Below are 12,173 nucleotides of genomic sequence, written 5' to 3' on the forward strand. Positions count from 1 at the left end.
TTACACCACATTCAGATGCTTTGATAACTTTAATGCAGTCAGGCTTGAAGTCATTAGGGGCACGGCTGCTTGGACACACATATATACAGGCAAACAACTGCTACCATCTAATTTGCCTTCCTAAACCAGATCTCTCCACTTTGTGAACTGGGTGCCTATTAAAGCATTTTATTGGTTAATAAACAGCCTGGCTTGCTGTGTAGTTAGTCACATTACCATCACCACTGATCTAGTCTGCTTTGTGCATATACTTAAAAACAAACAAACAAACACAAGAACTTCCAGTTCAACTGTATTTATTGTTTACAGTGCGTGCCACTTCATCAATGCGCAATTATATATATATATATATATATATATATTTGTCTTAGCAAGTACATACAGGAAACATCAACGTCTCGAGGTGGAGAAGAGCATCGTGTTAAACAGTGGATGAAAATGATGATTGTGGTCAGACAACGCAAAGAGAAGCCTAAACCAGACAGTTAAAATACCCAACCATTCACTTCTCACAGTCAACAAACGGTGAGTTCAGACAGTTTTTGAACACATTATCAACAATGCCCAACATCCTGCAAACATACTTTTTATAACATATTCCCAAAAGACTGCTTGTATCAAATCAATGACAGAAATAGACAGAAAAGAAGCCTGACTCTCAGCACAGCTGCCGACACGCTCCATGAGGTGTCGGCAGCTGTGCTTTAGGCTTCGTGTTCGTGATGTCATACAGTGATAGAGGGGTGAAGTGACCTGGGGATGGCTGACTAAAGGATCCCTTTTTGTGGCAAGCTTTATGTGAATGATGAGATGACATAACACCACCCACTCAGACGGACACAGATGGAACAGAGCCGAGCGTTCACATTACCGTTAAGTGCCAATTTCAGGTTTAGTTTGTGAGACGTGACAAACTAATCCCTGATCATTACAATTCAAGCAACAGTCTGTTCTATTAGTGTGCATCTGTGAGGCTGGTGAGGCGACACTGCTGCTGTGTGCCGGGGTCTACGAATCGTTCACGGACATGTTCTCTATGGCATCGGGCAGGTTCTGGTCTCCGCCGCCTCCTCCCTGCTTCTTCTTCTTCCCTCCTTCCTGCTGTTTCTTTGATTTCTTGGACATTTCCTGATCAATGGGAGCTGGCTTGACAAACTTAATGATCTCTGTCAAACCTGAAGATGGGAAAAACAACAAAAACAAACATTTAATATATCCAATATTTTACATTTCTTGTCTTAAAAACATATTTTCCCTTGTTTTTCCAACCATCTGGTAGAATGCACCAGAGGGTGACAGCTACGCTCCTGCAAGCTGTTTGCTGACAGTCACTGAACAAGAATGTTAATGGCGCACAGACTACATATAAAGTAAATAATATAAATAATAATAATAAATAATAAATATATAAAGCATGGATGCAGCTTCTGGGTATGAGAAGTGAAGTCTGTGGTCACGTTTCTTAAACTTTAATTTTTTTTAAATGGCCAGCAGGGGGAAGCCTTGAGCCTTTAAACTAACCATCTCTAATATAAACAATCACTGTCATGACACTGTGTCAAATATGATATGTAGAGATGTTAGGAGTCATCTTAGTTTAACTTGGGACAGAGGCAGGGTAGCAGTCAGTCCCTGTGATCAGCTTCAAGTGTTGGATACACATACGATTGACGGATATGGATGTTAACATGTACCTCTCAGCTGGACAGCACTTCCAAAAATGTCAATTTTTTTTCCTCTAAGAAAGCTGCAAAGCATTTGAAATTTGTTCCAAATGCTAAGTATTATATGGAGACAAACGCAGTTGAGATGATAGTGTACATTAACATCAAAAGTCTCTAGGTGCAGTAAACAGGTAAGAAAGCCAGCACAGCTTACCAGGAGGCATGAACTCCCTGAGCTTCTCTGGAACAATGATTCCTTCTTCAGTTTGGTAGTTCTCTAGGATGGCACACATTACACGTGTGGTGGCGCACATGGTTGCATTCAACATGTGCACAAACTCCGCCTACAAAACACACAGACAACGAGAGATATGAATTTAGAGTGTGGCTACAGAAAAGTGAAACGCATGTGCAGGGGGAAGCAAGTTAAGATTTTTCTGCTTCCCAGTAATTCGCTTTATCTTTGATCCCTTACGAAATAGCAGACAAGACACACAAACTGCATTAGTTCTTGTACGCTGTGTTGGAACTGAGCACTCACCTTGTCCATCATTTTTTTGGTCTGTCCGTAGCGGATGCGCAGCCGCCTGGCCTGGTAGTCTGTGCAGTTTGAGCAGGAGACCAGCTCTCTGAAGGCCCCTGAGCCGGGGAACCAGGCCTCCAGATCCAGCTTCTTACTGGCTGCATGGTTCAGGGCACCTACAGTACACATGAAGGAGAGAGCAGTTAGTTTATGTCAGGGGTGCCCAATCCCGGTCCTCGAGAGCTACCGTCCTGCAGCTTTTAGATGCATCCTTGTTCCCACACACCCGAATCAAATGAATGGCTTGTTATCAGGCCTTTGCCAAACACGATGGCATGCTGAAGAGGTAATCAAACCATTTGATTCAGCTGTGTTGGAGTAGGGATGCATCTAAAAGCTGCAGGATAGTAGCTCTCGAGGACCGGGATTGGGCAGCCCTGGTTTATGTCATGGTTGAGTTATAAAGAAATCATCTAAAACTCTTTCTGCTTGTTTGAAGCACAGTTAGGTGAATGCCTAGCAGGTAGTGCTGGATGATGATTTCTTTTAGTTTCCAACACAAACAGACTTGATGCTGTACCTTCAAGAATGGGCCACATTCACGTCTGATATTTATTCCGTCTCACTTTAGGGTGAGACTGAATGTGTGTGGATATAAGAAATCAGTAATATGTAGTACACAGGATGGCCCAACAGTTGTGTTTCTTCCTTCCTACCAAAACACTTGGATATGTAATATTTATAATATATTTAAAGTTGTCACTTTCAATTGTGGTATGGTTAGCTGTAGTCTCATGGTATAATATTACTGTATTGCAATACAGTGATTCTGTGATATTCACAAAGTGAGACCATCTACAAAATATAAGATCTGAGTAAATGATGGAGAAGAAAAAATATCCCTAAAAAATAAAAAGACCTGAATTAAATATTTATTCCTTGTATTGTGTTGTCTGTGTGTGTCCAGCAACTAAAAATGCTCAGTGTGGTATGAGGAGTGAGAGTGCATGTATTTGACCTACCAGAGACAATGTTGACGATACGATAAGGAATTCCTAGTGACTGGTAGAACTCTTCTGCTGTTCCTATCATCTCATCGAACATCTCCCATGATTTGCCGTCATGCGGTGAGGCATAGACAAACTGCTCAATCTACAAGCAGACGTAGAAGAAACAATGTTTAAAATTAAAAGCAAAAAGTACTTTTGTTATTAATGTTTTTGAAACTATATTAGTGTTAATCTGACATATTGTTTTTGAATAAAAATAAATTTAAAAGTGTAATTATACAAAAAAATATCACAATTTCAACAAAACTGACCTTCTCAAACTGGTGCACTCTGAAGATCCCACGGGTGTCTCGGCCATGGGAACCCACTTCCTGTCTGAAGCAGGTGGAGAAGCCAGCGTAGCGGATGGGCAGGTCCTCTGGTTTGAGCCATTCTTCCCTCAGGAAGGCAGCGATGGGCTGCTCTGAGGTGGCGATGAGGTATTTCTCATCTATGGAACTGTCATCTGATTTCTCACTTCCCTTTCCGATGACCTGACAGAAACACGTAGAGAGGTTGAAGAGGGAACCTAAATCCATGTATAGACATATTTGTTGGTTGCCAATCTTCTTTTCTGCCACACTCCAATTATCTTCTACTGGATTCAGAGCAGGCAGGCTGCCCAAGTCCACTCAACTCACTGTCATCATCATCAGGATACCAGTTTGACACGGTTGGGACTGTAAATCTAATAACGAGAACTATTCACACAATATCTACAAAAATGCAACTGCTGCATCTCTAATGCACAGGTTTTATATTTTTACCACTTTGGAACAAGTATACTGCATGCTCCAATTCAGAGACAGTCTCCATACCTTGTAAAGCTCTTCATCAAACTGGCTGAGCTGGGCGACTTCCTGCATGACCTCCTTCCTCATGAAGAAAGGTGTGTACAGCATGGTGTAGTTCTTGCTGTAGAGGATCCTTAAGGCAAAATTGATCAGAGCCTGCTCCAGGAACACCAGGGGACCCTGAACACAGCAGAGAGGAGATAAACAGCTGGTCAGTAAAGGAAAGGAAGAGGAAAGGGAAACCTGGTCATGCTACTATGTGTTACTTTGTTTCTCTACTTACTTTTCTTCATATGAAAACATACCTTGAGAAAATAACCTCTGCTGCCAGCTACAACTGCTCCCCTCTCGCCATCAAAACCATCGATCATGACCACCAGGTCAACATGGGAGTACTTCTTCTGGGCAGTGCAGTCACCCCAGGTACGCTCCACCTTATTGTCTGCATCCTGACAGCAAACAATAAACAATTTGATTGTATGATCAGAAAATCTTGAACTGACAAGACATTTATCATACTACCAGATTCTGTGAATTACTAATAAGGAAAACATGTGTTTTTATTTTCAGATTCACAAAAAGCTCAAAGTTTATTTGAAGGTTTTAATGAGGTGTTAAAGCTGTATTATGCTGCCAGAATTGCCTGAAAGCCACACTCTCCAAACCTCTGGAACTCTGAAAAACTATTGGAATTATATCAGTGTTTTTATGTTGTTTGTGAGGAGAGCACTGTTTATCTGGGAAGACTATAGCATATGAATAACTTTCACACGAATGGTGAGTGACCTTTCACTTTTGGGTGATGTGGACCCAGATTAAGCCAGCAAATACTCCCCACAGCACAATACATTAAATCAATTATCAGGACTTGACAGCGAGACACCCTGCTATTTGCTGGTGATCCAGTCTTGTGTCATCGAGTTTTACTTTTCACTTTATGGGTGATCAGCATTAGAAGGTGCAGCTGATAACAGGAAGGGTTAGCTAAATAAATGATTATACTTTTCTTCCCCTGCCTGCAACTTTTCAGTGTACAACACCAGCTCACTGCTGGCTTACAGGACCCCTCATGGTGGCTCTATTTCCCTTGCTATGGATGTGGTAAATGAACAAGGCAGAAAATTAGGACAGAAAAATCATCATGATATGATGGTGTTTTGATCTGTGCGTGGGCTGTGTCCATTTAATGGATGATAAATCAATAACCACATTCATTACAGACATGTGGATGTTATTTACAAAGAAAAAGCTGCTTCTAGCACTGACCATGTAGTACGATTGATGCCCAAACCAAAAAAAAAAAAAGTCTAGCGGTCTTCTTTTCAGACATTCAAGATCAATGTTGGGCTCTAGTATTAACCCCCCCTCAAACCAAACCACACACCTCATCATTGCTGATGGGTACAGAGGGGTGCAAAAGGTTGCCGATCTCTCTCAGGTACTCGAAACGTTCCGCCTCCAGCTTTACTCTCTCACTGTCCATCTTCTCTATCGCTTCATCCACCAACAAACGCACCTTTTTAATCTGGGTTACTGTCAGGGCCTGGCACAGGACAAAAAAAATGCAAACAAGCTTGTTAGATCTGTTTGCCATCTTACAAACAGTTATGCTGTGTAGACAGAAAAGAGTGCAGTCAGTCATACCGACAGAACTTCAGCCGTAAGAGACTCCAGGTTCTGCGCTTCTTCAGGAACAGCCTCATCCTCTCCAACTGGTTCCTTCTTCTGCATGAGCAACAAAGCAGAGGGTTAAAGACAGACAATGCTAAACCTTGTTTATTTCTGAAGGGACTGGAAAACAAATACAATGCTCAACAGTCCCCATTTAGTGTTATGTTGAAATACCTTCATTTTTTCCCCGATGCTTTTGCTGCAAAGGTTCTTTGCTTTGTTCAGGTTGTCTGCAGTGAAGCGGCCTGTCAGGGGGTAAAATCAGTGACTCAGTGCATTATGAGATTGTGTGTGTGCCACAGCAGCTGGTCTAATAACCTGGTGACATGATTTACAGTAACTAAGTATTAAACAGCCCAAAATAATAATATAAACATAACACTATCTTGGCAACTTTCATACCTGTAATAATGTACAGAAGAAATTATTAAAACTGGATCATGTTGACTATCTCAGTAGTCACACTACAGGGCGACGTTGACTTGACATGTTGCTGGCTGGGATTGCATCAGATTGACTACCCGGCATCGTTTAGCTAACCCGGCGTTAGCCAGCGTTTCCCATTAAGCTAAGTCAACGGAATAATGGGAACAGGAGGTTAACTAGTGACTCGTCTTGTGAAAATTTGGTCTTAAATAACTAGGTACTTATTAAATAACAACCACAATGGCTTTTCTAGATTTGCTGAATTATGCTAGCTGCGCTAAGATTAGCGTGCTATTCACATCTGGTTATACTAAATAAAATGACAGACAAACTTCAATGAATTGCTTAAGAAACAGTGTACAACATCTATCCACTAATCAATACGGCGCAAATATAACACACCAACCAGCACGTTTACCATTTAAATTACTGACTTTCATAAGTGAGATCAGACCACTGCAGTGCAGTGAGCTTTTAGCTTGCGCAGCAACACAGTGAAGCTAACAACCAAAAGTATTCCCTAAATTTATTCTGAAGATTTTATATTTAGTATTACAATGAGCCGAATAAACAGGTGGACCCTGAATAAGTCAAAAACCTTGTTCGGTCCCATTTCGGATCAAACAGTTAACCACAATTAAACTGTAACAGTTTAAAAAAGACATTTTGTTAAATGGAGTCTGGCGTGAACTCTTCTCCATTATAAGATTCATTGACGGCTACGCTAACATTAGCATCGTTAGCCACCGCGTTGACGTTAGCTGCAGAGTGACTTACATTTTCTCCACTCTGTGTCTGCGGCCACCAGCTTGTCAACCAGGGTAACATCTTTAAACCTCTTTCTTTGAGTCTCACGGACGACTTCGGGGTCGCCGCCTTTGTCGGTTCGAAACAGGTCCAAGTCGAGCACCATCTTTCCACGCTGGCTGTCAGAGAAGAAACCGATAGAGCTCTTGCCGACGCCGCCTCCCACCGAGTTGCCAGATTCTGTTGTTCACGTAAAAAAAAAAAAAAAAAACCCCTAACCACGTAATCCTAGTTGTACGGAGTCCCCGACGTCCATTGAGTTCTTTTGTTACTCCAATGCAAACAAGTATTTTAACTTGAATGAGATCAATATTTTGTTCATGATAAATACAATAGACCCAAATGCTCATGTTAACTAGGGTGTATTGTCAGTTTTTAAATACATTTAATTTATGAAATTAATTGTTAAAAAACATTTATACAGAAATTATCTCTGCTGGCTAATATGTTATTCAACAATGAAGTGCCACAAACTGCATTTCCTCTTATGTCTACTTGAGGCTACCTTGTGTGAGATTTCAAGTGCTGTGGGGGGCTGCCTGGTTAGTCTGCTTATCCCTGGAGGTGTTGAACAATATCAAAATGCATGCTCCACCAGTAGATCACAAAGCAAAACCAGATCAGGGAATTTCTAATTCATCGCCTGACGATCTGCCTCCCATCACAGCTGTTCCCTGCACCAAGCAGAATGAAGTTTCTCAAATACTCTTCAAAAACAGACCTTCAAAACACAGTTTAAATGTCTGGCAGAGCAGAAGGTGAAGACCTTGTCGATGGAAGCAGATCCTGATGCATTGTTAAAATGCTTTGAAAAACCAGGGTATTCTAGAATTCGAGGACAAACTCGGGGAGCATTTAACTCAATGCATAATCGTGATAAATGACTGTGATCTCAAATTTGATCAAAATAATTGGGCCCTGATCATTAAGTTTTTCTGGTAGAACCATTCAAAAAAGCTCTGTAAAACTGCTGTGGTGCAGCTCTACATAAGAGTCACTCTTGCATTTGCAAATGCAGAAGAAGTGAGTGACCAAAAAAAAAAACTAACTAACTAACTAATTAGCCAATTGAGATTGGCACACTGAAAAATAGCATAAATAAGAAAACATCAGCTTCTTCTTCCTCATGGGGAATAAACATCTCAGTTGGGACACCATAAAAACAGTATGTGTAAAACATGGGAACAGGGGCTGTCACAACTGGTAAGCACCTACTGTGTGTCCAGATGTACAAAAGAATTGGAAAAGTATCTGGAAACCTAAGCTCAGTGACTCACACTTGATCCCTGAAGCAAAAGCCTAAAATGTGAGTAATATACAACCTGGAGATGGACTCCTTTAGCTCAGATAATATGGCTCTCAAAATCTGCAGCACCTGAGCGACCCCTTCTTTGAAACACGTTCCGTTAAAAATAGGAAATACCGTATATTGCAATTATATTAGCAGTAATTATAATCATAACTGACCATTTATATATCCTACATTTGGAATTAGATGGTGTGTTCTCAGGGGTGAGAGACTGGTGGTTGGAGAAGACTTCAGAGGACATGTACCTGAAGGGAACAGAGGTGATGAGAAGGTGTTGCGTAGGTAAAGTGTAGAAGGACAAAAATACATATAAGAGTGGAGGAAGGTGCACACAGGTGAACTATTCTGTGCACACAGGTGAGCTGAGAATGTGCTGCCTGGCTTCCTTCTCTCCTGAGAAGAAAGCTAGGCAAAAATCGAAGTCACATTTTTCCTCTGGGGAGAATGTGACAAGGCAGCATCAGGTGGTAGTATGTAGGATGAATTTAGTCATTAAGAAGAGAAAACAAGTTAAGGCAGTCAAAGATTAAATGGTGAACATTGAAGAAAGAAGGATGTTGCAGAGAGTTCAGAAAGGAGGTGAGATAGAATTACTAGACGACTGCAGATGTACGGCTGAAGTAGGATAGTCAGAGAGATGAAGAAAGTGGACAGGGGTCCTGAGAGGCTAGGATTACAACAAAAAAAAGAGAGGTGACTTTTACAGAAAGACAAGCAGAGCCTGGACTTGCAAGAGAGTAGAGTGATTAAGGATCAAGATGGAAATGTACTAACCATTGAGGAGAGTCGCTATCTTTCTGCTGCTCCCTTTAGGGGTCACCACAGTGCGTCTTCTGCCTTTATCTCAGTCTATCCCAAGCATCCTTCTCCATTTTGTGTGACATGTTGTGTGTCCATCCTGGTTACTTTCAATGAAAGAGTTAGCATCTTAACATCTTCAACACAGACACACATACACCTTTGTTTTATTGGTAAATGTAAATGGGATTGCTTTTTCAAACAGGGCTGCTTGTTGCTTCAGGACCTGGACCTTCTTCTTCCTGGCGTTTGTCCCATGTGACAGGGTCAGCTTTGCGAAAAATCCGTCTCCATTTGGCACGATCGAAGGCGTCTTCTGGGGCGACATTGACGATCTTCATGTCAGCAACGCGGTTACTGGCCACCGGGCTCAAGCCTCATTGCTGTTTTTGCCACTGAGCTGTCGTCTAAGCGTACCACCTTAGATAGCTAAGGTCAGGACCTGGACCCCTGGCCATAATTGATGGCTCTGGCTCTCTACCAGAAAGCATGAAGGAGATTGAAATGCTAAATATAGATGATTCTTTTATTCTTGTTCTTTTGCCAAAAAGAATACACTCAAACATGGACAGACTTCTTTCATAAACCCCAACAAAGAAAGTAATTTCCAGCGTAGCAGAGGGTGTAATGTGAATATTTACAATAGACCCTTTTTCAAGTTTTCTTTGTTAGTTATTTGTTGATATATTAACAGTAAAAGGAAGTTCAACTTCCCATAAAATAATTTGTCCTTTTAAAAACACCTACTGGTGTTATGGAGGCATTTTGAGAATCCTAGAATACTCTTCTTAACCACGTGGAGGAAAAACTTTGTTTAATCATAGATGCTGATACATACAGAAACAAATCAAATCAAATCACTTTTATTGTCACATCACATGTGCAGGTACACTGGTACAGTACATGTGAGTGAAATTCTTGTGTGCAAGCTTCACAAGCAACAGAGGTGTGCAAAAATACAATAACATAAGACAAGCAACATATAAGAATGGCTAAATCTGAGAATTATATGAATAAATATATGTACAATATAAGGGTGTATGCATATTACTGAATGTGTATACTAAATATGTATATCTACGTGTGTGTATATATATGTGTGTGTGTGTACATATTTTACAAATAAATAGAGTAAACAATAAAATAAAAGTATATAAAATATACAGAGGTTGGTAGTTGGATATTGTGCAAAACAAGTGGCATTTATATACAGTATGGAGTGCATAATGTTGAAGTTCCAGTAGTGAAGGTGAGGTGTCTATGAAGTGTTCAGCAGTCTGATGGCCTGGTGGAAAAAGCTGTCTCTCAGTCTGCTGGTACGGGACCGGATGCTGCAGAACCTCCTTCCCGATGGAAGTAGTCTGAACAGTTTATGCTTTCCTCAGGCAGCGCTTCCTGTAGATGTCCTGGAGGGAGGGAAGCTCACCTCCAATTATCCGTTCAGAACACCGCACTACTCGCTGGAGAGCTTTGCAGTTGTAGGCGGTGCTGTTGCCATACCAGGTGGTGATGCATCCAGTGAGGATGCTCTCAATGGCACAGTGATAGAAGCTCCTGAGGTTGCGGGGGCTCATGCCAAATCTTCTCAGTCTCCTGAGAAAGAAGAGGCGCTGTTGCGCCTTCTTCACTGTTTTTGTTTATGTGTACTGACCACGTAAGATCCTCAGCCAGATGTACACCCAGGAAGCGGAAGCTGCTCACTCTCTCCACAGCAGCGCCGCTGATGGTGATGGGGGTGTGTACTTCTCTGCACCTCCGGAAGTCCACTATCAACTCCTTTGTCTTTGCGATGTTGAGGGTGAGATGGTTGTCTTGACACCAGTGGGTCAGGGCGCTGACCTCCTCCCTGTAGGCCGTCTCATCACCTTTGGTGATAAGACCCACCACTGTAGTGTCGTCCGCAAACTTCACAATGATGTTGGAGCTGTTAGTGGCCGTGCAGTCGTAGGTGTAGAGTGAGTACAGGAGAGGGCTCAGTACACACCCCTGTGGAGCACCAGTGTTCAGTGTGATGGAGGATGAGGTGATGCTGCCCAGTCTGACCACTTGGCGTCTGTCAGACAGGAAGTTAAGGATCCAGCTGCAGAGGGAGCTGCTCAGTCCTAGATCCTGCAGTTTCCTGTCCAGCTTCGAGGGAACGATGGTATTGAATGCTGAGCTGTAATCTACAAACAGCATTCTCACATACGTGTCTCTCTTCTCCAGGTGTGACAGGGCAGCATGGAGTGTCAGGGCTATGGCATCATCAGTGGACCTGTTGTGGCGGTATGCAAATTGCAGAGGGTCCAGTGAGTCGGGTAGTGCGGAGCAAACGAAGTCCCTGATCAGCTTCTCTTTTTTTTTTTTTTTTTTTTTTGCCTGTCCCGTTTGGCTCTTTTGCCCTCAGAATTATTGTCTAAAGGCAAAGAAAGATGCCCAACGGATTTACTTTACCAAATTGACCATCCCAGCCTTGCCGTAATGGTCCATTTGATTCACCTTTTATTGTTTATTTTATTTTCACTTGCTGAATACGGGACAGACTGGACTGGAGGAAAGAAGGGGAGAAAGAAAGAGGGAAAGAGAAACAGCTGAGAAGAGGGACGGGGAAGAAGGGCAAAAAACAAAAACCAACAGAATGGGCAGAAAAAAAAATGCATCTATCGATCACCTGGATCACCTGTTGAGAAAGAAAAAAGAAAACAAGCAGAAGAGAATAAACAACATCACAATGATATATGGGAATATGACAGTAAATACTAAATATTAAACATTATTGTGTAGCACATAAGATCAACAGAACACAGTGTGCTTTGAGGTAGGAGCCAAAAAGGGTGTAGTTTGTGGGTGTGATCACCCGTGTGTACACCTGTGAGCATGGACGCGCTTGTTTTTTTTTTTTTTTAAAAGGTTCCTTCATGTAACGATCTGCTAGAGGGTGTGGTGGGGCCACAGCCCCGTCCTCCAGGGCATGAAGCAGGTATGGAGGAGATCAAAACTCCAGACATCCAGAGGCCCCCAGAACACAAGAGACATGCAATGTTGCGTGGAGATCAGGGGCAGTACAGGGGCAGTGGTCCCCATCTTTAAGTAGGGAGACCGGAGGGTGTGTTCCAACTACAGGGGGATCACACTCCTCAGCCTCCCTGGGAA

General features: G+C 42.2%; 1 protein-coding gene across 1 annotated transcript; it reads right to left on the reverse strand.

Annotated features, from left to right (window-relative positions):
- Positions 1-279: 279 nt before the first annotated feature.
- Positions 280-7,110, reverse strand: sars1 (seryl-tRNA synthetase 1). The gene is made up of 11 exons (XM_085394288.1): positions 6,905-7,110; positions 5,876-5,946; positions 5,675-5,755; positions 5,415-5,573; positions 4,336-4,479; positions 4,055-4,210; positions 3,509-3,730; positions 3,210-3,339; positions 2,206-2,363; positions 1,879-2,008; positions 280-1,175 (listed from the first exon to the last, which is right to left on the reverse strand). The coding sequence occupies exons 1-11, from the start codon at positions 7,038-7,040 to the stop codon at positions 1,009-1,011; spliced, it is 1,554 nt and encodes a 517-aa protein (XP_085250414.1). The 5' UTR covers positions 7,041-7,110; the 3' UTR covers positions 280-1,008.
- Between the last annotated feature and the right edge of the window lie 5,063 nt (positions 7,111-12,173).

The sequence above is a fragment of the Rhamphochromis longiceps genome, linkage group LG20, assembly GCF_057381845.1.
Source record: "Rhamphochromis longiceps isolate RC_006_pf linkage group LG20, R_longiceps_female_GT1.1, whole genome shotgun sequence".
NCBI lineage: Eukaryota > Metazoa > Chordata > Actinopteri > Cichliformes > Cichlidae > Rhamphochromis > Rhamphochromis longiceps.

Bases quoted from the DNA above. Each gene is read 5' to 3' on its own strand.
- sars1 (XM_085394288.1), bottom strand. From the start codon at position 7,040: ATGGTGCTCGACTTGGACCTGTTTCGAACCGACAAAGGCGGCGACCCC. The intron at 5,574-5,674 runs GTATGACTGACT...GTCCTGTGCCAG, and splicing joins TTACGGCTGAAGTTCTGTCG to GCCCTGACAGTAACCCAGAT. The intron at 4,211-4,335 runs GTATGTTTTCAT...TGCTGTGTTCAG, and splicing joins GCAGAGGTTATTTTCTCAAG to GGTCCCCTGGTGTTCCTGGA.